We start from the raw sequence: 27578 nt of genomic DNA, 5'->3' as shown, positions 1-27578 counted from the left end.
AACTACGTTGGCCTAATACACAATCTTCATACAGAAACTTAGCAAAGGAAACCTTGCAGGAAGGAGCCCCAGCTGTCAGTCTTGAAAGGAGAGGTTTGAAAACATTTCTGAGTAACCACAGTGCATACCACAATCAATTAAGGGAACTCTATGCTGATGTCAATCTGAGCTCCATTTTAACTCTAGCATATAAAGTTTCTTTCAAGGTGATGTTTTATTCAATTTAATGACCCTCATGAAAACAAAAGAGGAGTGGATTTCATCTCAATGGATCAATGAGTACTTTGATGCCAGATTTGTATGTATCTAAGAGAATGGAAAAATATCTATTAGTTGATTAAATACAGATTTAAAGGTGTGTTTCCATTCAATTGTTTCTTCTGAAAGTGAGTTTGTGGCATCTTTTTAAGCAAAGTAATGCAGTGTTGATTTTATAGCATCCTATAGCACCATTAAACCATCACTGTACCAAAAATAATAGCAATGAGGAGAGGCTTTATATTACATCAGCATAGCAGTATGATAATAGATGGTACTATGAGACAGCTGTGAGAATCCTGCCTAAATGAATCTCTCAACTCAGAAAACCACAAGGCAGGTGGCTTGCTCAGTAGAAATGGAACAGAGAAAACAGTTTTATCCTGATAAAAACTTTATCCTTTTTTCATCTAGTTTAGCATTCTCTATACCAGGGATGTGTAATTTACACTTATGGGGCTGCATAAGACACTGCTCTCATCCCAAAACCTTGGATACAGCCTCTAAAGATCCTCCAAAACATTCCAGTTGATTATATTTTAACATGACAAAATGGAAAAACTATTAAACATATATGAAAATGATGGCATCAATTGCATAGTTTTTAATTTAAATTTCCATTCAATTAGATACAATTTAGTTTTTGTTTTAAGTCCCACCTATCTTATTTTTGGAGTAAGAACATTTCATATTATTGATAGACCAAATAGGACCGTCAGTTTGGAAAAAAAAAAAAAGTATACCACGATCTATACCAGAGGCTCCCAACCTTTTGAGCACCAGGGACCGGTTCTGTGGAGAAAGATTTTTCCACGGACCAGAGGAGGCGTAGTTTCATGTGCTGCCTGCATCCAGTGGATGGGGCTTCGCTTGTTTGCGTGACAGGTTGCTGGTATGCCACAGCCCGGTGCTGGACTGGGGGTTGGGGACCCCTGATCTACACTGATTCCAGTGGACAATATATTTCAAAGCATTTTGACAGTGACAAATAGTATCAGTGAAAAAAAATCAAGTGAGAAAAATGTTGACTAATTAATATATCTGAAAGTTAAGTTTAGTGCTTTCATTGCTTATTTAACTGAGTAATGCCAAGGTAAATAACTAAAACTAAGGTTACAGTTTCCAGAGAATATCAAACAGGGAGATGGTTGGACATTAGAGAATTGTGTCATATTCTTCTAAATTAAATGAGTGAAAAATGGATTCTCTGAACTCTATAAACAACATAGAGTTTGTGACTCAGCATGCACACAGAGATATTCAACCACTGTGGTTTGCAAAACATGGCTATGGTTTAATATTTTATGTGACCAGAATCAAGTAGGGTTTATGTATTTAACCATACTTGCATGATCTATGAAGATAGCCACTGACTATGTTAAGAATATCCAATGTAGCTATTTTCTTTTTTTTTTGTGTTGAATAGCTGTTGCTGTGGTATCAACAGAAGAGAAAGTTGGTCTTTGGCATGCTTATTCTTCAATGCAGTTGATGTAAACATTTCTAAAAATAATTACATTGGATCTAGAACAAAAAACTGCCCAGAACCTTGGAAGGATAATTTCATATGTTACAACAAATAAGTATTTTTGATAACATTTCAGCTGCTTTTAAGTATGCTTATTTATTTGGTGTATTTAACCCCCTTTCCCCCCAGCAATCTCAAGGTGGCATATGTGCAGATCGCCTCTATTTTTATTCCTATAATTACAGCCTTGTGAAGTAAGTTGGGCTGAGAATCATGGTCCAAAGTCAACCAGTGACCTTTGTGAACAAGTGGGGGCATAAACCTGGGTTTTTTCTGTCTAAGTCCAATATTTTAATCACGCCACAAGTTGAAGAAGAATACTGCAGCGTGAAGTGAAATATCTTTAGATATTGGATGCATGTTTTAGAGATCTCTCAGTAACAAAACAGACACATTATGGATCTAATAAATAATAAACAAATATTGAAATACTTCTAGATCAGGGAGCAAAACAAAATTCTGAGTGGGCTTCACAGTTCCTCTTAATGCTGCTGAAGAACTATAATTTTTAATTGCCACAAATAAGGGAAATTATTATATAAAGGATTAATATTTAATTAAAGTATATATGTAATCCACTTAAGTTTTTCTTTTTTAATGTACTGATCTTTAGGGTTTCAGCCCTTAGCAATATCACGTAAAGACAAAAATAAGATTGGCTAAAATAAGATTGCCTATTTCTGCTGTAAATAGTATTATTGAATCATTAAATGTTGGCCTCAATTGTATTTGGAATAAAGAACATGGGCCAAATCTTGAAAAAGTTGGTGTTGATTATGATCCATTGAAAACCAGTAGGACAAATTACAGTAGTTGCAATGATCTATGGCCCATTAATTTTACTGGGATTTTAGTGTGATGTTTTTTTGGGGAACCTGGATGTTCTAGAACAGGGATGTCAAATTGCCAGCCCGCAAGCTGGTTGCATCATGCAGAGGCTGCGCCCACTCCAGCTCCGGCAATGCAAAAAAAGTTGTGATACATCGCGACACGTCATATGATGTGGCGAGTTTGACATTCGTGCTCTAGAATCATTGAACCATTATTATGTAAAATGATAACGAGGGCTTTATATCACCTCAGCAACAAGTTACCTTTTTATTAATAATAGCCAGATCTGTAAAACATGCATGGCAATGTGTAACTGTTATTCTAATATCCCCATGAGATGACAAAAATGGAAATTGCTTAAAAGTCATTGAGCAATAGGCATGCTGGTTGAGAAAGTAGGAATTGTAATCTTGAGAGTACTAGTTTATGGAAAGCTGTGCTCATGGTTTGCTTTAAATCCTTTCTCTGTAGAACTGACCCATTAGTTGTTGGGTTTTTTTTTTTAAACAAAACAAAATAGATGCTGATGCACTGGGATTAGCAGATCCAAAGCTGTGCTACATTCTGGATGGGATCCTTTTAATATATGCTATCATCATCACAGCCCTTTTCATGAAAGTAAAGGTAAGATATTTTCAGAAAGAGATTTCTTTATTGTTTTACATAAACACAGAGGAACCTGAAGGAAAAAAGGTCCCTGTGACTTTAATCCTTTTGATTGTATGTTTGAATGTTCATGTAAATCTTAATGATATAAAATTAAGAGAAATTACTCCTGAAATCAACTTTCAGTGCAACAGTTCTATAACACTGCAATGTCCCTCATATAACTATTATAGAAAGATTATCCTTCTGTATCTTATCCCAAAGTTCAATACCCAGTCAAAATGTTCCCTACATTATTAGTTGTTACTCTCAGATCTTGCAGATTTGCATCACTTTCCCCAATCCTGTGATTCCTAGCTATATTGGATTTTATCCTGCAGTGGCCACATTGCCTTGCAGTATTATGGAAGCTGAAGTTCCACATCAGTGAGGAGATATTATTATTATTATTATTATTATTATTATTATTATTATTATTATTATTATTATTATTATACATTTGGAGGGTGTCCAGTTGGAAAGAGCTAATATATAGTGTTCGCTGAAGGCTTAGTAATATACTGACACTATTTTATAAATTCCTAGTGGCCTTTGGAATAGAAATGGACAGTTTTGTGAGTAAAAGTTCTTATATTACATATTTGTCAATATTTTTCCAGCTAAGCAATCGCTCTACTGAATCCAAGCCTTCTCAAAATGCAAATGATATATATAATGTAAGTAGTGAATTTTTTATGTCTCTTATATCAGGGCTTTTCAACCTTTTCACCGATTGTACCACTTTTAGGATATGGCAATATTCAAGTACCACCTAGCAAGGTGTCAAAAACTTGATGACCCTCCCCCCCAAAAAAACACCAAACCTGTTCAAAGTTGCAATTGCACTGAAATGACTTATGACCATTTTTCACACTTATGACCATTGCAGCATGCCCAGGGTCATGTGATTTATATTTGGATGCTTGGCAACTGATTCATATTTATGATGGTCACAGTGTCCCAGGGTCATATGATCTCCTTTTGCAACCTTTTGACAAGCAAAGTCAATGGTAGGGCTGCTGGTGGCCAAGTGCTAAGGGGGACTTACTTCCCTCCCTCCCTCCTTCCCTGCCTCCCTCTTTCTCATGACCACCTCCTTCTGAAGGAAGAATTTGAAACCCCCCCCATATTTTCTCTCTTCCATATATTCATCAAACAAGGAAAAGCCTCCAGAGACAGAAAAGACAAACTGCTGAGTGAACTAGCTTAAAAAGGCACATTCCCCTTTAAGAATTAGCTACTGGCTAGAAAGAAAAGTTAAGGAGTAACAAAAAATGTAGTAAGTATTGGCTGCCGGCTAAGGCAGCCCCCCCCAAATGGCTCCATTCATAAGTAAAGAAATGCTACAGGCAAAATTCATTCAGAAGAAAAATACTTCAAAATCCCTTGCAGCAAAACTTACAGGTAACAATAGCAGAGCAATAGAAGCTAACATCACCTCCAGCCATTGCTGCCTTTTTTCATTCCTCGTGGAGGGTGACCCCTCCCCCGTGCATTTCTTCCCAGTTTGCTGCTGCCAGCAGTTGTACATTGGCTCATGGCCGGCCATCTTGATCTTCTCTCCTCTCCCACCCTCCTCCTCCTCCTCCTTCTTTCTCTTCGGTGCAGCTAGAGCGGACTCCCCCTCCTCCCAAGGCTGCTGCTTTTCTCTCTCTCTCCCTCTCCCGGCCAAACTGCCTCCTTTTATAGCCTTTCCTGTCTCCGGCCCCCTCCTCCTCCTTTCTCAGCCACTCTGCAGCTCCAGAGGACTCTCTCAGTAAGTCCTTGCCTGCGCTGCTCTTTCCCTCCCCCACTACACTTGACTAGGCAGGGCTGTGTATCACCTGCCACTTGTTAATGTACCACAGGTGGTACATGTACCACCGGTTGAAAAGCCCTGTCTTATATAATTTGGCACCTACAAATAAAGTGACGAGGTAACATACAAGATGGATAATTGAGATATCAATCTGCCTGCGGAATCCAGTGAGATTTATTCAGGGGACCAAGTCAAAATGATTCCTTTTAGTATAGTATAGGGATTCCCTGCTACCTTCTTCTGCCAAAATTACTAAATGCCAAGTAAAAGGGGTGGGGAGGTTCTCGTGTGCAATTATAGGAGAACCTCCAGGCTATAGTTATACAGCTCATTTTTAATTAAGGCAATTGTAGTGGTTTACTTGATATAGGATTTTGCTTATTCAGTAAGCTTTCTGAAGAAGGACGCACATTCTCTCAATATTTTCACTGTATTCCTGAAAATCCCATTCCCCAATATTTGATTATCTCTTAGAAGAACTGTCTATGTCCTGCTGGAGGAAAATGTCAGCTAGAGATGCTGCTATGAAAACTTTGTATGTGATGGCTTTGGTTTCCTTTTTAGTATCACCTGTTTGCTTAAGGTTCACAGAATATATAATAAGAGGTTTAAGGCAACATTAAAGAGTATTTTATATGCTTACCAAAGAACACTGGGATAACTTTATAGCTGAATAATGAGCATTGACTATTTAAGATGAGATTAGAAAAGCTCTAGGTAAGCAGAGTTAGGGATGAAATCGGTTCATGAGAAGTTATATACTGTACAAGTTTCCAATTTCATGTGAATAAAAAGGGACAGAGAGCACTTAATGTGTGAGAGATTTATCCTTGGATGGAAAATAAGGATGCTCCAAAGATTAAATAAAATGAGAAAACTACATCATAAACAGGTATTGCTGTAAATATGTTTGTATGTGTGTGTATGCAGATACTCATGCATATGAAATATAATTGAAAAGATGGGGAAAAAATTAAACACCGAAAACTTTTGTACAATTGTCACAACTTATGACTGTGATGGACAGGCTTCATTACCATCGTAAATTGAAGATTATCTATATACAGATTTACCTTACTTTTTGTGTCTAGTGCTTCACCTAAAACCAAATTACCCATCCTTAACTTGGGGGAAATTGGTTAGCTCAAGAGGAAATTGGACATTGTAGTTAGTAGTATCTCTTTTTTTCTTCTCCTTCAGAAACTATCTACCGGACACAGAGATGAATATGATTCTCTGGCAGTAAAAAAAACAGAAACAGATCTTGAAATGGCTGTGGAAAACCAGGTATCTTCACCATCTTTTCTGTGCAGTGAGTTGCCACAAAACATGTAGGCATAGCTTGGTGGAGGAAGCACAAGACCATGACCCCCTTGTGCTTTAAGGAATGAATAGTATCAATCTACAACTGATTTCTCTGATGGTTATGACAGAGTTGTGCAATGGATGTTGATGCAAGTGCTCTGTCAGCTCTCCCACTATGATATAACTCAGTGGTTCTCAACCTTTCTAATGCCGTGACCCCATAATACAGTTCCCCGTGTTGTGGTGACCCCCAGGGGTGTGGCCAAGTGGGTGTGGCCACCAATAAGAAGGAGTAGGACAGCTAGGGAAAAGGGAAAAAAATGGCGGACAGCGTGGTTTGGCAACCCCCGTGAAATGGTCGTTCGACCCCAAATGGGGTCCTGACCCACAGGTTGAGAACCACTGATATAACTGCTCTGTCAGCTCTCCCACCATGCCTTCTCTTTTGTCTTCAGATTTGGTATATATAAGAATGATTAGGAGAATTTTTCTTTCTTTCTAGCGCAGAAGAAAGAAACCTCAGGACAAAGTTTACACTGTGAGTAGATCCAAGAACCGACTGTTATTATAATTTACTTAAATCATCCACCACAGCATTTTGAAAGGATATGTGTGAGTGTGTGTTTGGAAAGAAGTTGTTTTCATATGCAACCTTTTCCAGAGTTTTGTGAATAAGATTTTGGAAAAAAAAATTATCTATGTTGGGATGTAACACAACTACTTCTTCACATGATGCAGAAAGGAATATAACTAAATAAAAATCAACCAGTCTATTTTTTATGTGTTTATGAGTCTCAAGATACTCAAGATTGCCCCCATTTTGCCTTTCTTTTCCTTTAATAGGAAAGAAAGTTGTCAGGTTTTCAAGCTTCTGTTACTGAAGATTTAGAATTCTAGTTTTTTTTTTCTGGATTGGTTTTTTTACCTGACCTACCTGAAAGGATTAAGTTAGAGCAGGAACAGCTGTTAGTAGTCATCCTTCTCTGGACTTCGGGAGATGTTTATCAGATTATTGATCAGCTTTTTTGTGGACATTTTGCTGTCTATATCAGAGGAATCTAACTTCTATGTTGTAAAATAAACTATTGAGCATGTATAGGAAACCTGGGCTTCCTCTATTGCAACAAATCTTGTGTTTATAGTTTGACCAAATCCCAGATTGGGGAAAAATATGGGGAATGGTTGCTTTCCAAATAGCATTGCTCTCAAATCTGCATAAATAGTGCCTGAGATAATGATTGACAAAGAAAAAGCAATGGAGAGTAAATGTTTTGCTAGAATAGCAGCCATAAACACATTTTTGGAAATATCTTTCTGACAATTTGGGCTGGGAAGAGCAAGGACATACTGGCCAGAGTGAAAAGATTAATCAAATACATCAGAAACTATAAGAAAAGGCATTAGAGAAAATTAAGATTTTTCTTAATTTTCTTTTCACTAATACTGTTTTATGGTTTTCCATGGCTAGTCCCTACAGCGGGATAAGATGGGTGAAGCATACAGTGAAATTGGAAAGAAAGGAGAGGTAAGTGACATTTTCTATCATTTTGGATGCACAAAAGGTAGCTGCATCCATCAATTTGTCATTGCTGACTCTAGGCAGGATTGCACTTCTCTGGATGAGTGGGTACTTCAAGGTTTGTCCATATTATACCTTTGTTGCATGAGTTGCCCTGGCTCCATTTCTTCCAGATACTGGTTATTACTTTTAATATCTTACATGGGATGGGACGGCCTGTCCCTGGGGGTTTCTGCCTATCAGGTAGGAAGATACGTCCAGTTTCCTTCCCTGAATTGTTGCCATTTTAATACAGGGGTTCTCAACCTTGGCAACTTTAAGACTTGTGGACTTCAACTCCCAGAATTCCTCAGCCAGTTAAAGTCTTAAAGTTGCCAAGGTTGAGAACCCCTGATCTAGTAGGATCTCTGAAGCGTGCCTTTTCTGGCAGGCCCCTGCTAGTTTAGCCTTCTGGGCTTCATACCCAGTCGTTGGGGTAGAATGTGGTTGCTCTAAATTGGTTGTTTGGAGTATCCCAAGATGAGTGAGGTGCTGGCTTTTGGTTATGTTTTATGGTTTTCATAATTCAGGGTTTTACTATTGTTGTGAGCCATCCAGAATTGTATTTTAAAATGGGCATCTATACAAATCTTATACTTGCATTTCTACTCAAGCTTTCCCAGTCCTATCCTTGAAGCCAGCGGTCCCCAAACTTTCTGGCTCTGGGACCAGCAGCAGTGGGGGTAGAAGAGACGGTTTTGCACATGTGCGCACCATTTGCACAAATGAAGCTTCACGTGCTCACACACTTGCCCCATGCATGCGTGGCCCAATTCCCAAAGGGCCATGGTTGGTACCGGGCTGTGGACCCGGGGTTGGGGCCTCCTATTTTAAGCTGCATTGAACTACAGTTGCATAATGCAGAATAATGACAGTATTAATTCAATACATTTGAAAGTACCAGCTAGGGAGAAGCTGTCTTATCAGTATAAACTTATCTACAATAGACGTGCAAAACAGAAGACAAATTTGTAGTTAGTGTTTTCTGATTATAATTTTTTCATAGTATCTCTGTCAGTTGGGTAAAATTGTGAAGAAGAATCACAAAAATGTTGCCCTTGATGGAACAGGCTAATACCGGGGAGTCCACAATTTATGACTATAATTAGAGCTAGAATTTCCATTTAAGTGATGTGGTCATTAAGAGAATCACACTTGACTTTACAATCTTTTTACCATAGTTGTTAAGCGAATCATGTGAACATTAAGCAAATGTGGCTTTGTCCATTAACTGCTTATCAAAACTCACTGGGAAGGTTGCAAATGGCAATCATGTGACCCTGAATGCTGCAAACATCATAAATACATGCTGGTTGTGTGAACAATTATACCACAGAAGAGTTCAGTTAGCTACAGTATTTTTATTGCTCATGCCTATAATACAATTCATAGACTGGTGGTTTGTACCTGGGCTAGACAAGGTTTAATGACATTCAAAGGGGAAGGGTCTGATCTTGCTCTCCTGTGCCTATGTAGAGATTCCAGACTAATTCCCCACTTGACTTCTCCCTTGAAGTCTATTAATCCTGGCCTTTTTTTTTCTAGAGACATTGTGGCAAAGGCAATGATATTCTTTATCAGGTAAGATAACAACAGAACCCCTCCCTGTAATTTCTTTAACTCTTAATTCACTGAGATCTGTCTAAAGCAATTTATCCACTGTTCTTATTCGCCCCTTCATTCTCTGAATACTTTTGGTCCTATTGCCTGCCTATGCTTGCAAGAAAGATGGACAAGGGAAGATGATTAGGAAGTAGTTGGATTCTTTTCTTCTTACGAATGTTGCTGTCAGACCTTAGATTTAGTACCCTTGCTAAAGGCAACACTGAATCTGAATCTATGGTTAATAAAGTCTAATTATTTGTTTTCTAATCATATATTTTCTCTTTTATCAGGGCCTCAGCCAAGCAACAAAGGACACATACAATGTCCTTCAAATGAAGCCAATGCATTCTCATTAGTTACAACTGGAAGGAGGAAAAAACATTCCTTATGGTGGAATGGTAGCAACTAAAGAGGACAGTTCATTTCAGCAAAGCCATTGCCTTGTTTGAAGAATGCTATTGTACAGTCAGCAAAACCCATATTTCCAAATAACATCCTAGGTTTTTTTAAAAAAAATGTACATATGTTTAAAGATTCTGCTTAATGTATAGTTGCTCATGTTTAGGAGCAGAAGTTGAGACTGCTATTCACTGCGTAGTTAAATAAGAAAAACTATTTTTCTTCCTTAGGTGAAAGATAACCAACATATTTTCTTTCCCTATAGATGTTTTGTAAGGTATTTTTAATTGAAGATAGCTGGGGAACTTTTGGGGGAAAGGGGAGGGGAAGAGAATATAGTCTGGAACCTTTTATCACTCTCCAGGAATTTGGATTACTGTACAATCTATCAGTCATACCAGCAAGGCTGGTGGCAAAGGATGACAAAAATTGTCATTTTTTTAAAATTGATAACTCTCAAATCATTAAATAGTTCAGAACTTAACCGAAGGTAGATATCTTTTTATATTGAAGATGATGGTACTTTGAATTGCAGTGTATGAGAAAATAGAAAGTTCTGTTCATGAGCTTGGATCATTATCCACAAAATGTAATTTTCTTTAGCATCAAAAATAGCCTTTACTATTACCGGCGTATAAGACGACTTCCGTATATGCCGGCGTATAAGACGACTTCCATGAGTGCTGAAATCTGCGCCAAAGACAGGGATCGTCTTATACACCGGAAATACTGGTAGTTTCTGGCGTATAAGATGACGTTCTAGGAATGCGGCCCGGCTATAAAGACGGGGGTTGTCTTATACGCCGGGTCGCCTAATACGCCGGCATATACAGTATGTTTGGATGAAGTCTGCAAGTAAAATAAAACAAAAACAAAAAAACTGGACACAGAACTAGCCCATTTAATAAAGCAACAAAACTAGTTTTGGCTTAGAACTACTGTACTTCTGTCAAAGAACAAAAGTCTTACTTTTGAATAGTTAAAATATATTGGATGTCACTAAACAGTAATCATAAAAATACTCTTGTGCTATGAAGAAGTGGACCAGTACAGTTTATGCCTGTCTTTGCATGATTAAAATAATGGATAAGTATATTGTCTGTTGCTTCATTATGTACATTGTTCCTAGTGACTACATATCTCATACTTCAACCCATATTAACTACAGTGAATACAAAAACTTACAACTTGACCAGACATCATTAACAAGCTTTCTTTTGATTACTACTGATCACATTTTAAGAAGGTTAATAAAATTGTGAACTATAGTTAAGGTCTGCAAGAAGGAAAGCAGGGAATTTGCCTGGGAGGCTGCACCCTTTTATCATCTTCAGCTGAGTGCCTGCCTACCTTTGGAATGTGTGGGTACAATTTGAATGTGGAGATTATATCTTGAACACCATGACAAAATGGGTGCTGATAGGCTTTCCATTTACAGTGTAGAGTGGTATATCTGAACTGCAAAAAATGGAACACTAGAACAGACATGTCAAACTCACGACATCACATGATGTTGCGCAACATACCGGAGCTTTTTTGCCATTGCTGGCAATGGGATGGGCGCGGCTCCGGTATGATGAAATCGGCCCGCAGGCTGGCAGTTTGACACCCCTGCACTAGAAGGAGCAGATACAAAAACCCCGTCTTCCTGCCATCTACTGGTTGATCAGCTGCCATATATAGGATGACCTATATAATATATATAATATTCCTAAACAAATGGCAGCCCTGGACAACTTAGCAATAATGCTAGGGCTACCAGATTTGGACTGCAAAAAACAGATCACTAGATGGCAGGAAAGAGCTAGGAGAAAGCTAACTATTGGTCAAGCCTACAAAATTTTACTGTACCTGCAATGCTTCTATCCTCTATAGAATACTATTACCTGTACTTACCTTTTTTTTCTGGGCAGGTGAGTGCTTGTCCAAATAAAACACTGGTATGCAGTAGCTGACCATTACTTCTATTTTTTAAAAAAGTTTATAGAATGCATGTAGGTTTCAAGTAATTCTAAAAAATAAAGATGCTGCAGATTGATATTATGCAGCATGCTAGTGTTAAAATCAACATAATTTTTGAATGATTAAATAAGTCAAATGGAATAGGAACTTTGGGGAACATGAAACATGGAGTCATTTAAAAGTCTCAAAACCACACTGGGCCACAAGCTTTAAAACAGAAATGCTTGCACAGAAGTTACATCATGTCAAATTTAGTTCCCAAATAAAGCAAAGTTTTTATTAAAGACACAGACCAGAATAACATTACAATAGTAGTGAAATAAAAAATAAAACTGGGTTACAGATCATTAAGAGAAATGAGAGTCTAAGTAAAATTAGGGACAATTAGGACTGGGAGTAAACCCACTGCAAACATTTAAATTCCCTGGAGTATCTGTTTTATGTTTACCTGCCTCATTTCGCCCTAGGATTTGAGTCAAGATTGAATTCATCTCTATATCATGTACAGAAAATGCAACAAAACTTTAAAAAGATGCTTTGTAAAAGGGGCAATAAATCCAGCAAAGCTTCATTGAAGGTAAGCAAAAAACTCATACTTGAGAATACTACTCTGTAGCCATGCTCTGGGAGTGCTATGTAATCTGCCCACTATTAGGTGGAACTGAGATGTCCAGTCAAAGAATTGGGAGTTGGCAGCTGGAATTCTGATCACAGCAGTTTTTATATTTTCCCTCTTCAATGTTAAATGGAGAAAGGCCTAATGCTGTGAAAGATTGAGGGCAATAGAAGGGGACGACAGAGAATGAGATGGCTGGAGTCACTGAAGCAGTAGGTGTGAGTTTAAATGGACTCCAGAAGATGGTAGAGGACAGGAAGGCCTGGAGAAACTCTGTCCATGGGGTCACGATGGGTCGGACATGACTTCGCAACTAACAACAACAACGTTAAATGTGTATGTATATTATCAAATTCAAAAGACTCAGGGATATGGCAAATTCTGGACTGTGGTACTGGACATTTAGAGGGCAATCCTTAAGTTCAAAAAGTTTGAAAATACTACGTTACTGAATTAACTCAATCTCCTGTAAAGGCTAGCAGCTGATGTTTATTCAATCCATCTAATGCTACAAAAATTTTATACCAGACATTCTAATGTATTTAATAACATTTTAAAAAACATATATCACAAATACTTCTCTATAAGGAAATCAAAAGATGATATATCTGAAATAATCTTAAACAAATTAATTGCCAGTTCGAAGTTGGGTGTTTAAAAACATAAAAGGCAACAATTTAAAAAAGTTATGTGCAACTGTGTATATGGGTACATAGATATAAAATGTATCTTCATCCTCTTTCTTATGAATAGCTTACTCTGTCTTGATATCCTTTGATCATGGATTAGCTGCTATTAAAAGCTAGGAAAGACAGGAGTTGTAGTCCAGTATATCTAGAGGATATCAGGTTGAGAAAGGCTACTTTGAACAGTGAAAAAAACTGAGTTGTATACATTCAGCTCAGAGTGGAAAACCACTGTAAAACATAATCAGTTATCAAATGATCAGGAATACCATTATGATTTTAGATCAGGCATGTCAAACTGCCGGCTCACAGGCCAGATGCATCACGCCGAAACCGTGCCCATCCCATTGCCGGCAATGGGGAAAAAGTCACGATACATCACGTGACATTGCGAGTTTGACATGCCTGTTTTAGATTATAACGCAAACAAGAGAAAAGCTTACCTATTTTTGCTTTCCCATGAGGAAAAAAAACAACAGTTGGCAGAAAATAAGATCAATTTAAGATAGTAGAAAACTTAGATATTGGCATTTCATTTTGTCTCTAGTACTTGTTTAAAAACCACAAACACGCACATAATTGTTAAAACACTTGGAAAAATGGTTTAATGACGTTTACAACAGAAATGAACTGTACAGTTACAGTAAGTCTCATATATATAAAAATTACAGCAGACAAATGCATGTACACAAAACCTACCATTTTTATCCTGATTCACTGTAATCAACAGTTTCTCAATGCCCACAAGCCACCTGCAGGCAGCCACTAGGGGGAAAACAGAAGATATCTTTAAGAGACAGCATTCTTTTGATCTCCCTCAGGATAGGGATCTCAGACTGACCATAAGCAAGAATGAATGTTGTACGATATGTAAACAACTCTTTTAAGTTGACGTACATTCCAAATTAAATTATACAAACGATCATTTAAAAAAAGAATCAGCAGAAAAAAAAATCTATTGATCAATGTACATGAAGCTGTGTAGTCCACAAAAATTACATACTAGGTTTTGCAAGAGGAAGGGCAATAAACATTTTTCTAAGCCATGCGTCCATTGATTGCCTTAGAGCAAAATAATTCTCTTGTAACAAAAAGAAAAAAGTTATGACATCAGAACCATGGATTACCCTTTAGTGAACGGCTTTACCTGGCTTCTTATCTCACCTTTGGATATGAATGGACGATGCCTTCTGAGTAGGGCAAAGGTTCAATTTTATACATATAAGCATGCTGTCTCTTTAAAAAAAATCTCTCTGTTCAGAATGGCAATAAGAGAAAATGCAATCTAAATTGACAATCCGATGGAAATTACAGATTATGTACATTTTTCCTCAATTATGAACACCTAGGCAGTGAAAACTATTGTGTTAATACATACATAGACACACCCAAAACATACAAAAATACTATTATTTCAAACTACTAAGAATAAGACAATCAATTATCTCCATGCTATGACTTTAAGAGCATTACACAGAAACAAACAAGAATTTAAACACATTTTTAATATCCCAGAAATATACCAAAATATACATCTAAGCTTTGGAATTACTGAGGTTAGACTAATGCAAGTGCTGGGTAATTGTACTTAATACACAAGTCTAAGGTTCTGCAGGAAAGAAATTATCTTTGGTATCTGCATCAGGCTAATATTATTAACATTTGGATTTTGCTTTGGGATAGAGCTTGTATGATCCTAGAACCAAACACCCCTACTTAACTGAGATTTAAAAGATTTGTGTAAAAAGTTCCTTCGTTGGCAACCCCCCTCCCCCAAAGTTTAAAAAGTCATAGACATCTACCTAGCAAAAATGTTGAGAAATACAATGCATAGTTGCACAGTGGTGCTGCAAAAATAATGAACAAACAACAAAAAGGAAAAAGCAGAAAAGAAGAAAAAAAAATTTTTTTTTCAGATATTTCTCACAATAGGACACCTCTTCCAAGCAGTGGCGGGGGGAAGCTCAGAAGTGCACCCTAGCATGTATCAATCAATTTATCACCCAGCTCACAAAGGGTTAAAAGTACCCACCAGAGCAGCCAATCATGCACCAAGGATTTCAGCTTCACAACCAATATATAAAGCTCCATCACATTTCTCCAAGCTTTTCTCCACGCCCCTTGGATTTGTAATCTTGTAAGAGTACTTTGCATCCCAAACAGAGTGGGAGAAAAGTTACCTTGCTGACCAAATCCACATTATCTTAGATCAAGCCATCTACTGCATTTTGGACTGGAAGGCAAAAGCCACTTTGGGATTCATCTCTTGCACACCCAGAAAAGATGGCTTCCCGAATTTGATTGGTGCTGAAGATGCCCTTTGTCTTTGGTTTGTTTGTTTGTTTTGAGTTTATACAATCATTAGGAAATCTTTGGTTTTGGCTGGAATTTTTTAAAAGAACAAAACAAAACAAAGAAACCGCCCCCCTCAGCATATAGCAGGGTACCGTGACCTGGCAAAACGTCCCTTTCTAAAGGCATGGGGAAAAGTACATTCAAACTAAAATGGTAGAAAGAGCATAGATAAAGCTTTTGGTTAACCCAGAGGGAAGAGGTGGCAAATAAACAAGATTGTCAAATAATAAAAGGACATGTTTTAGAAAAGGAGTGACAGTCAAAGACAACAGGATAAAAGGTAGAAAGTGGTATGTATGCACACAAGTTGGCCCTGGCTTGATCCTGGAAAACAAGAGCCCTGTCATCTCGCCAGGAGGTGGCAGAAGGCAGCATTCAGATTTCATGCACAAGCTGGGAAAGAGATGGTTATTCAAAGACTACAAGATGACCCCCAGTAACCAAAACAAATAAAAGATTGCAATTTGCCCTCAGTTTGCAGTAGCTTTTAAGCAGCAACGTTCAGAGGCTTTGGGGGATCTGTCCCCAGGTTACAGGTCACGGTTTGCTATAGGCCAGAGTTCAATGCTAATTAAAGGAAGGGTGGCAGACTTGGCAACTCTGTAGGGTTTGGAGAAAGTTAAAGCAAGTCACTCGGTTACGAGTTAGAAATGAGGTATACGACAGCTCCTGTACCTGTGGCGGATAAATATCCGACACCTATTCATACCTAGCTTAGATACTATTACAGAAAAAGGAAATGGAACATCAACATGGTAGGATCAAGGAGTGAAAATGTCTCATCATGCTCTAAAAGATTCTTGTACCCGATCTTTTGCCTTGTGGATTTTAGAGAAAAGTGCAAGTCTTCTCCAACGAGTTTTAAGTAAGTAGAGTTATCTATGCACTGCCATATCGATATCTATGGTATGTTTTCTTTGCAGTTCAGAGAAACTGAATCTTAAGCCTTAAAATCATAATAAGGATTATACAGGGCAAACAATGGCTTCCTGCCCCACAATAATGCCCTTTACAAACCTACTGAAAAAGTAGCTTTGCTTGATGTATATCTTAATTAAATGCAGACTTATACATTCCAACATATATCAAATAACTTATAGTATTCTTATGACCAGCACCATCAGTGCTGAAAACTTTCTGGTATATCAAATAAAATTAGAAATTATTCGGAAAACTTATTTTAATGGGTTTTACCCAGTGAAAAAGCAGTATTATTTTTGGTGTCAGAAGAAGATTGCGACAATGAACATTGGAGGAAGAGTTCACAACAGACTTTAAGTCAATATTTTGGCTTCAGCAAACAAAGATTAGAAATAAGGCAGAAGAGAATCATTGCAGTTCTCTCCATTAAGAATTTTTCTTTCAAGATCCCACCTACCGTTTCATTTCCTTCCTCTCTTGTTTTCAACATCTTTTGTTCCAAGTGCTCTTATCTTTGAACGTATTTTCCTATTTTCTACCTATAAATCTAACTAGTTTAGGAAAATCACACAATATTAATACTACTTTACATAAAGTCAGAACACCAAATCTATTATTAAAGCTTTCAGTGAGGTTATGCATTCTAGCTGATTTACAAAGTAAGAAATGGACAATCCATATATAATTACACAACTGCTTTCTTTATAGAAGCGTACGTAGAACTTGATTATTGCAGTTAATCAAGCCACAGCACATCATGTGAGAATATGGAAAGCTCTTTTGGTGAGTAAAAAAACCCCAGTTATCTCCAACATTTCCATTATGTAAAGAAAAAGACATCACCCAGTATATCTGAACTGTGCCAGAAGATGATGCATTTTTTTAATATTTCAGGTTTCCCTGTTTCCAAATAATAGCTTATGACCTTGGCTTTTGTTTTAATCAGTTCTTGATTCCAATATGTCCTCAATGAAATCAGCCAAATTAAGCCCATTTGTACAAGAAAAACCACTATAAATTATGTCTTCAAAGAAAAAAGCTATCAATATAAACTTCTAAGACCACCTTTTTTTTAATCTTAAGACACTCTGAAAACAGGAAAGTTGGCAAAGATTTACCAGTGCCTTTAAGCATAAAAGCCATTGGAAATTCTCCCCTCCAGTCAGTCTAAGTCCCTCATTCTCAAATAATATGCCAGCAACAAATACACATACACACTAATATTATTCTAAAGAATACGTTAGAATAAGGATGGAATAGACAAATCTAAAGAATTCAGTCTTCAAACCAAAATATGCATTCTTTGCAAAAAATGACCCAGCCTCTCAGCAAAATTATAACAAGAATAATCATCTATTCAGTAAGAAATCCTTTTTCCCAAGGATTATCGTACAAGATCATCTCCCCCCCCCTGTACACTATATTTAAGTGTTAAGAGGAGATTAGTGTTTAGTTTGGTTTATCTTCTGCAATTTTTGGTCTAGAAAAGGTTAACATTGTCACTTTAAAAATTATTTAAAAAGTATTTATTATTAAGCACTACAATCAATGGCAAAATGGGTGGGAATAAAAGCAACCATTTTACAATAACTTTCTGATTTGATTTAGATGGAAATCTTCTACTCCCACCCCCAAGTTAAACATCTTGGCTTAAGAGCAGCCCTAGTGCAACTACACAGGTTGAAATGGATTGATCATTTTATTTCTGTGTGTACAAATAACACAATATAGCAAGTCAAATTGGTAACCTATATACTGTCGTTTGATATACTGAATATTATTAATAATCAAAGAATCCCAGATTCAGGAGTAAGAGTCTGCTTCCTTTGGCAAGATAAAATTAAAAAAGAGAAAGAATGAAGTTGTAAGCAACACTTGCCTTCTAGTAGGAGTGTACTTGCTATTCAAGTGTAAAACTTGTTAAAACTTCCAATTTTGAATCAGTTACTGGCTGAATCAGTCTGAATGTTTTGCAAGTATTTCAACCCTGAAAGGGAGCTATTTGAACGTGAAGCACTGTTTCAACCCTGAAGAATTTCCAAAACATTTGGGCCTTTTGTAGTCAGAACAGTGTCATGAAGTTTCACACTTGAAACAGTTCGAAATGTTTTTTATACTCCTACCTTCTAAGCATAGTCAACATAATCTGCTTCTTCCCAACACCATCCCTGTAAAACACAGATTTCCAAATACATATACACTGGGTTTCCAGACGTTTAACTAAACTCTACCACTACAGTTACTTCCACTATTTATAAAGATGCTCTCTCCTGATTTTTCAGTCTGCAAACAATACTAAAGCTATGCTGAGGTATCTTTTTAAAGGTGCCAGAAAACCAGCTGCTACCAAAGGCATTGTTTCTACAATCCTATAACATTGCCTGCTTTAAAAACAAGAGATGAGAAGGGACAGAGTGATATTCCGAATTATTTCAGTCAAAATGTCTTCATTTTACTCCCCTGGGGAGAAAATATATAGCAAACATACTAACCTTCAGTTCAACAACACAGATTTGCACAGAAGTCAGAATGTGCAAGGAGACGTCTACAAATATAGCAAAAGTTAAACATCTTAAAATAGTTTTCCTTCTCAATAATAAAGCTACATTAGTTCCAGTGTGAATTAAAGGTCATTGTAATTTGCCTTAAGAGCAAATCTCTGTGCATGCAGTAGAAATGCAGGTTGTGTTCCCAGAGCAAAGATAAGCGTTCACTGCATATTTATGTCATAGTTTCCTAAATGGGAGATAGTATTTCATATAGGAAAAATCTAAATATGTGAAATAGCTTCATATTCTTAAATAAGGGAATAAAAGTCTGGCATGGGCTATTAACAATTAACCAGAATTAAAAGTTGAGCTTTCTATTTACAGTATACACTGTAATTTGGACAGGGAGTGGGAAATGAATCAAAGATTGATTTGATTTCAGATTTTCATTAACAGTTGATTTAGATGTCTTTCTGTGTCATGAAAATAGAAATTTGTTTTTATTGCATGGTGTGTGTTTAAAATGGTCTAATAGAAATATGGAATACAATGAAAATTTCATTTTAGACCCAATATGACTTCAGGAATTTGAAAGCAATAGCAAAAAATAAGCGGACAATTAAAAAAACCCCATTAAAACATGTTAAAAACCAATAATAGTCATAATAAAGTAAGAAGAATTCAAGAAAACAATGAATTGGCACTAATTACAATTGTGTTTCTTCTTTTCTTGCCATTAACAAAGGAACTCAAATCCAACTTAAATACTCAGGGATATGATTTAACTTTTCCCACTTAATCATCTGAAATGTTGACAAGTTAAATTTGGCCCCAATGCTGCACAGAACAAGAATTATGCAGTTGAATTTTTAAAATAATGTATTGCTTTAAGAATACTAGAACGTAGCTTTACGTAATTGGCCAACGTACCCTAAGGTCACAGACAACTTTTATCAACAGATTTTACTTCTGGTAGTGTTTACTCTATGATCACTTTTTCCTATATACATTTATGAACGTTTAAATCCTTGTAGGATTTATATACTAAAAAGTACAGATAGGGATATACAGATTAAGTATAAACATTTCAAATGTTTGAGATAAAACTGGAAAGAGTCAGGTCAAGGATATTCTTTTACGGCATTTTTTAAGTCCATCAATAGTGTAAGAATCATATTATTGAGAATTGGAATTTAATGCTAACATTATTATTTTAAGCAAATGTAACTGAAAAATGCCCTTACTAGCATGGTTTATTATTCATTTTATGTAACAAAATAGAAAAAAGTCATGTATTTAGTTTTGCACTACCAATATAGTTGGGTAGCTCCAAAAGCAAGATGGCCAGATCAAACCCCCTCAGTTTGCCAAATGATAACTAGTCAGAAATGGATTTTACATATTTATTATGCAAAATCTCTCAGTGTTTGAAGTCACAAGGGGAACTGCATTATTTTCATGTGAATCCACTGCTAAATTAAAAGAGGATTTCCTAAAGCAAGACCTCAACAATATTTTTCAGAACTCACCATTTACAAGCTTCATTTTTTATGCAAAAATGATTCTAGAAATATATGCTTTGCTTACTACTTTGTTCCCCGTAACATTTCATTTGACTCAAATTCCATCTTTCAGTAGTCTTAGTAAAACAGGATCCTGTTCCACACACCCCCCCTACCAAATGCCAAACATAGTTTTAGAGTCTGTCCACTGCTGGCTGCACACCCACTGGCAAAATTTTTATAATTTCTATAATTTTGGCTTGAAAAATTGGCATATTGGCAATATTTTTTCTCTCTCAAATATATGTTTAATTATATCTTGCTGTCAGAATTAAACTAAATAAAAATATTGCCAATCAAAGTGATAGTGAATTAAATACAGTTTATATGTTTTAACAAAGAACCAGTTTACATTTTTCTAGATTCTTGTTTGCTGTAAAATATCAATCAGGATAGACATAAAAAATAAAGAGTCCAGATAAAAATGACTATCTGAGTAAATTTTCCACACATCATACACAAGTGAAAAGAAAAGTTAAGGAGAATAAGGCAACGATGGATTTTAAGCCTGGTGTCTAGCATTGGAAATTCTGGAATTCCTCTGCTCTTCCTTATATCTTCAAATGACATATACCATCTTTGGCTGAATTATCTAGTATATAGATAAAATTTACATTTATTGTAATGCAATTTAATGCATTCTACCAAGTCAGGGTACAACATTATTTCCTCCGGCAACTGAAACTGAAAAAGTGGATCCAACCTTCAGGATTTCAGTGTTTCTCAGCAGCAAAGAAAGACTGTTATATTTCTCTCCCTCACCTGAACCCTCATTCACTACATTAAAATTCTCTAAAGTATGGTCTCCTCCACAAAGTATGCATGCATCCTTGGGTCAGCATGTATTGTTTCTAAGGGACTGGATCTGATCTCTGTTGCTAGTAATAAGATGTAGCTTGGGATTGCACTTTCCTCTAAAGGAATTCTTCCTATCCATCTTGCCTTTTTATATTGCCACATCATGTTGCCTAAAGTTAACATGAACGTGACCCACTCTCTTAATGGTTACTTAGATTCTGGGAGTATTAATTGATCACTGTATTATTTCCAACCTTCTGTAGGCATCAAATAAAACTACTGAACATACAGACCTGTATATGGAGTAGATAGAGAAATGGCAAATAGTTCCTATAGAGAGTACAGTATCCCAGTGCTGTCATATCTGAGATATATAATCCATATTTCATATATAGTCAGTCTACAGATCCTAGGTATCAGTATTCAAGAGAAACATCTCAATGTCGCTAAAACAAGCTGAACAATAATAGGCGCTCATTCCCTGTGTTATTTGAACAGTTCAACAAAGGGACCTGTTGGCTTGATTTCTCGTGCTTTGAAGCATTAAGCTACAAATGACCAGAGATTCAATATTATATATTGCCAGATGATGTTTACAATAAAACATGAACTAGTAATAACTTAGCTGATATTATGTTTTCTGGAGATCTAGCTCTTCAATTTGAACTATGTAAGTCAATGTGGGTTGAGCTACTTACTGCAGGTGGCCTAGAAGACATTCTTGAACCAACAGGCTATCTGAACAATTTATTGGCATGGCTGTAATAGTTGTGTTTCAATACAATGGCTATTTATGTAGATAGATTTATACATTTCCAAAGGAAAGGGAAAAAAGGAAAAAAGTCTACATTTAATAGCCTTACATAAAGTTCAAGCCCTGAACAAAAAGGAGCCATAATATGTCAGAAAAGCATGAATGTTATGCTCTTCAAAAGTGAACTGTTAAAAAAATATTCATATGATGCTTGTTGCATATATGAACACTGTACATGAAATCCATAATGTATAAACTGGTAGCACATGATCAAAAGGAAAAATGGAAAGCTAATTTTGAAATTCTAAACTTCATAGGTTTAATGTTTTCAACACCTGCTATACGTTTGTAGAAGAACAATTTTCTTACTACAGAAAGTATTTACAATGACTGTAAATGCTCACAAGCTAGATCAACCTCAGACTGCTTTCTTAAAATATTTGTCAAGAGATTCGTTTTCTCAAAATGTCGTTCTTTTTATACCTTTAACATTCTGGCATTTTAGCTTCATTACACGTAATCAAAAGTTTTCCCCTGATTTGAAAGGAATGCAGCTTGTTCAATTTTCAGAAATTATCTGCAGCTACAAAGACTGAAGAAACTAGGATAAAAATCTATCTGTTTCACCACGAATCAACAATAAATTTCTGTGGCAATCATTTCTAATCTGAAATTCATCAAATGCACTGGACTGAAATCCCCACTTTCCCCAACCAGTATAATTTCTGTATTGAGGCAAAGGGAAAGGTGATCCAATTCTCTGAAGAATAACAGATAAAAGAAGATTAATGTAAAGTAAGGTAATAAGGTCCCAGAACAACATTGCAAATTCTGGTTTATAAAATTGTATTTCATTGAATTGATGAATAGGACAACAAAATAACCTAGCTATGAAATGGAAACAGTCTCATATTTTAGAACACTGAGAGATTGGAACACAATTAACTCAGGTAATTAACTCAAGTGATAGAATAAGTGATCATCTCTAGTTATTAGAGAATATGTATACAGTGAACATATTTTTGAGTGCATAAACTGCGTTTGTAGTGACTATCTGAAAGTTGTCACAACTTCTAGAATATGTTTGTGTTTTCTGGACCTCCATACTGTTTATTCCTACATGTTCTCTAATTATACACATCTGATATTCTGCTGAAGTTTTAAATCAATTGTAACTTTTACAATATTATGGAAGCTTACAATTATTTTAGACTGTGCAATAATGTTTATATGTTAATTTATGGAGCATGCATATTACTGAGTAGAATAGGTGGCAAAATAATAGTGATAACCATTAAAACTCCAGTATTTTGTATTATTGGAAATTTTAAGTAATCTCTTGATAACTCATCAAATACATAACCGAAACACTTAAATTAAACATAAACCTTACAATTCAACCAAACAACTGTTGATTTGTCTGTTTCTCAATTTCCAGTTTCTCTGACATAAGACTTATAAAACCTCTTAGATGTGTAGCTATTTGTACGACATAGGGAAGAGTGGAAAGGTCTAAAAAAAAGTTTATAAATAAGTTCATATAATGCATGTTGGATTCATGCATTATATGAGCAAATTAAAATAGTTATGTTTTATAGCAATCATCTGAGCTAATTAGAATTCTGAGTATCTCTATACCTTCACACCTAACAAAAAATAGTGAACCTAATCAACTGCAGGCAGACAAACCAAATTAATTTCCCTGAATTTTCTCAAAAATGTTTATGATGATAAAATGGATATTTTTTTGTTTTTTGGTTCATTAAATCCATAGGACCTTTACCTTGAAGCCTATGGATGAGCAAACACAATCAAAAGTCACCTTCTTTGCTTTTAGAATTATATGTGGGTTTGTGCGTGTATAAAAAAGCAAAACCTTTTTTCAATGGACAAAATAAACATTTACTGGACCAATATTTCCTTTGGTAGAAATTAGTCAATATAATGGCCTACAGGCAAGCATCTTGAATATTCTCCTGTCTTCTTACTTTAACTGCACTATGCTGTTGCTATAAGTCAATTAAATCTTTGACACAAAATATTATAATTGAGACTAGAATTATGGTGATAGCATATCCTAGGATTTATACTGATCCAAACTGCTATGGAGAATGCAGAATCAGCTAAATTAGTAAGCATTTGCCATTGTCATTCTATTTACCCACCCCAAACCATGGAAATTAGAAAATAATCAAGTTAAGACTTTGTCCTAAGGATATACAAAAAGATCAACCTCTTCCCCACCAAAAGATTAAAACAAGCAGCAATTTTTACATAAAATAATAAACAAATGAAAAGAAATTGTCAGTAGCATCTATCACCTCTCTGCATCTGAACTGCACTTATACAAACTAGTCCATTAGTACAGCAGCTTGCTAGAAATTGACTTTGGTTCAAGCTTAGTTTTTAAAAAATAAAACATTAAAAAAAATAAACACACATTAAAGACGGTGGACGGACATTTGCTCATTTCCCTGCTTAACAGTTCACAAGTTTTTTTTTAAAGTTTTAGGAAATAAGTTTCTTATATTTAAATAGCTTGTGAATCAGGAAGTTGAAGATGAACAGAGAGCAGGCAGCATGATAGTAGTGGAGAGGAGACAGATTTCTGCCAGTTGATAGTTAATGCAGATCTGCAAACTGCGGTCACCAGTTGGAGAGGGCAATAGAAATGAACTCTCTTTCTGTTATTAGGTGATCAGAGACAAGATTATATGTGGGGGGGGGCAAGGAATGGATTGCAGCTATGTGAGCTTAAGAACTTCCTCGTCCCTCTTCCCCCTCTTCCAAATATTAATAGAAAGGAACATTGAACAGTTCTAATATTTTCCAATTTGGATCAAAGGGATAGGAAAGTGCCAGCTATGCAGTAGTGATCCAACCTCTTTTTATCTGAGAAAATATGAGTTCAGGTCAATATATCATTTCTGTCTCCTTTCCTCCATCTCTCTCTCTCTCTCATCCATTGTCAGCAGTTGTTTGCACATACTACTTGATGCTTGAGAACAGTTTTTCCCTCTTTAGTAGAGATGTTTACTGCCATAAATGATTTAGCTAGTAGCAAAAAACACAAACAGCATGAAACATTGCAAAATACATGCAACATGCTAGTGCTCATCATATTCCACAGCAAGTTGGCCTGTTTTTTTAATCATCCCTTACCACCAGTTCCCACAGCAGCAAGCAATGGTAAAAACACTACAAATTGTTTACAATGGAACAAGATTACAAGGCTGCTTTTTATGGCTGTGTTGGCATAAATGGTACTTCCTGTTCATGTGACCCAGTTTGCTTCTGGAACAGAAGTGTTTTAAACTCAAAATAATTTTAATACAATCATAAAAGCAAGAGACTCCAGAAAAAAAATATCTAAAGATGAGCCAATGCAGCTTTTTGAAATCCTATGCCAAACAGCTGGTAAGAAGATTTAGTGGATGCATGTGAGTTATCAGCAATATAGGCAGTCTCCTGAGAAAGTAAATAACAGAAATATTTCCAAAGTCGTAAAGTGGCAATTTCCATGCAATTAGGAAATAAGAGAATTGTCAGCACAAAAGTTGAAAAGCCAAATCCTTTCCCCCTTGGATCAACAAGAGCCAAAGACGTGCAAATGAGGGCTAGATTTGGCCAAAAATGATGAACACACTGCTGTATAAACAAAACTCCCACCTCACATGTGTGGACTATCTTCGCACATGAGCCTCAGTATGTTTATTTTAATTGCCAACACTTCTGAGAGAATCTCAGAAAACACTCCACCAAGAAAATTATAAAGGATATTTGTGATTCACATGCTTCCCTCTCTTCTCTCTTCCCTCTGAGTGCATGGGAGCTCACTGAAACTGTTCCAGGAGCAAAGAGAAATGTGTCCAAACTTTCTTCTTCTCTTTATATATAAAAAAATAATAATCATAAAGAGATACACAAGTAATACAGGCCTGCCTAAACTGTACCAGTTAAGAAAGGAATCCCCAACACAATTGATAAGATTATAAACATCTTGTATGACATTATGGCCTGTACAACAGACCAATAAAAGATAATTAAAAAAAGATATTCAGATCAAAAAGAAAAGAAAAAAGAAAACCCATTCCTATGTTTGAGTTGATAACCCACCTTAACTTGTCACTGAGACTGCTGGAAATGATAAGTAGTCCTTTTTTTTTTGTACATTTTTGGTTAGAAAGTTCTCCAATCAATGAAGCAATCCTGAAAAGACAGTGTTTCTTATAAAATTAGGCAATTGTTTGTCCCAGTTTTAAATCCTTCTTTTTCTTGCTGTTTTTTTTCCTGTTTCTAATATTTTTCCTTCTCTCCCTTGTCCCCAGTAAGACGGCAGGAGGAAGCCAATCACAATTTGCAGTTCAGAAGCCCAGCTGACAGCCAAGCTCACTGCAGCATGAAACAGGCTAGGGTTAGCACAGCTCAGCCCAACTCACTGTGCCTTGGAGGCCGTAGTGGTGGTGGAAGCAGCCCCACTGGCTGAAGCTACTGTGAAGAGAGAGTTCTGGATAGATTCTGCTGAGGTGGAGGTGGCATGAAGGCTGGCAACTGGTCCAGAGGCCCCTGCGGAGGCTGCAGCTGCAGAGACCAAACTAACTGGGTTGCTGGTGAGCAGTGAAAGATTCTGAGGGTTCAAGAACAGTGGGGCAGTTACGATGTTGGGTGTACCCCCAGCATTGGCAAATACCAAATTCCCAGTTGCATCCAGAGATGTTATTGGAAGAGAGCCACCAGATGCAAGAGCTAAAAAGAGGAATAATAAATGTCAGCATTAACACAGCCAACTCCCCAAAATACCATAGGCAAACAAAAGGAAAAAAAAAAGAAAGAGCTTCCTTTTTAGGTCTCTTTAACGATTGGAAATTGCAAATTCATTTTCCACTTAAGGAAATTTACAATTTTTACCGCACAGGAAATGCAGATTTGAAGAGTGAACATTCGTTAGATTCATTATGAAAGATCATGAAAATCACAAAATTTTGTATTTCTAAAAACTTGGGATGACTTCCAAAATGGAGGCAAAGAATCCTTAGATTCTAATCAAGTAGCTAGCAGATAATAAACTCTTTTTTATATCTTGTCACAGTGTGGGCATTTTGCCTTGCCAATTCTTTCTAATTGACCACATAATGAGATTTGGATGCCGATTCAATAAGGAGTTTGAGCATCTTTAATCACTGAGCTCATAGCCTCAGAAATCTTTGGTCTGTAGCTTCAGAAACCAAATAGTCTTAGATACTTCTAAATATGTACCAAATTCAAATGGAAGGGGGATTCTCAGTGACTGTTCATTTCACAAGGACAGCCAATTTGGTGTAGCAGTTAAGGTGCTAGTGTATTAACCACAAGAATGTGAGTTCTAGGCATGAAAGCTGGCTGGGTGACCTTGGGCTAATCATATACTCTCAGCCCAACCCACCAGAAGGGCTGTTGTAAAGAAAATAAGAGGCAGGACAATTAGGTACCTTTGCCACCTTTAGATAGAGAAAAATAAAGAGAAAGTAA

The 27578-nt window shown here is 36.4% G+C and overlaps 2 protein-coding genes across 3 annotated transcripts in view; one reads left to right on the top strand and one right to left on the bottom strand.

The window, feature by feature from the left end:
• CD247 (CD247 molecule) overlaps positions 1–11020 on the top strand; it is a 40398-nt gene extending 29378 nt beyond the window's left edge. For both annotated transcript variants that reach the window (XM_039335658.1, XM_039335657.1), the window contains exons 2-8: positions 3138–3241; positions 3883–3939; positions 6261–6347; positions 6868–6903; positions 7834–7890; positions 9469–9504; positions 9819–11020. In XM_039335658.1, coding sequence (XP_039191592.1) covers positions 3230–3241; positions 3883–3939; positions 6261–6347; positions 6868–6903; positions 7834–7890; positions 9469–9504; positions 9819–9884 — 351 coding nt within the window. In that variant the 5' untranslated portion in view covers positions 3138–3229 and the 3' untranslated portion in view covers positions 9885–11020. The remainder of the gene's footprint in view (positions 1–3137; positions 3242–3882; positions 3940–6260; positions 6348–6867; positions 6904–7833; positions 7891–9468; positions 9505–9818) is intronic.
• Positions 11021–13769: 2749 nt separating this feature from the next.
• LOC120304736 (POU domain, class 2, transcription factor 1-like) overlaps positions 13770–27578 on the bottom strand; it is a 34953-nt gene continuing 21144 nt past the window's right edge. The window contains exon 14 of the mRNA XM_039335655.1: positions 13770–26816. Coding sequence (XP_039191589.1) covers positions 26506–26816 — 311 coding nt within the window. The 3' untranslated portion in view covers positions 13770–26505. The remainder of the gene's footprint in view (positions 26817–27578) is intronic.

The sequence above is a fragment of the Crotalus tigris genome, unplaced genomic scaffold (assembly GCF_016545835.1).
Source record: "Crotalus tigris isolate CLP2741 ecotype Arizona unplaced genomic scaffold, ASM1654583v1 scf7180000017646.2482762, whole genome shotgun sequence".
Classification (NCBI taxonomy): domain Eukaryota; kingdom Metazoa; phylum Chordata; class Lepidosauria; order Squamata; family Viperidae; genus Crotalus; species Crotalus tigris.
Note: the sequence above shows the minus strand (reverse complement) of the source record. Positions and strands in the feature narration are given on the sequence as shown.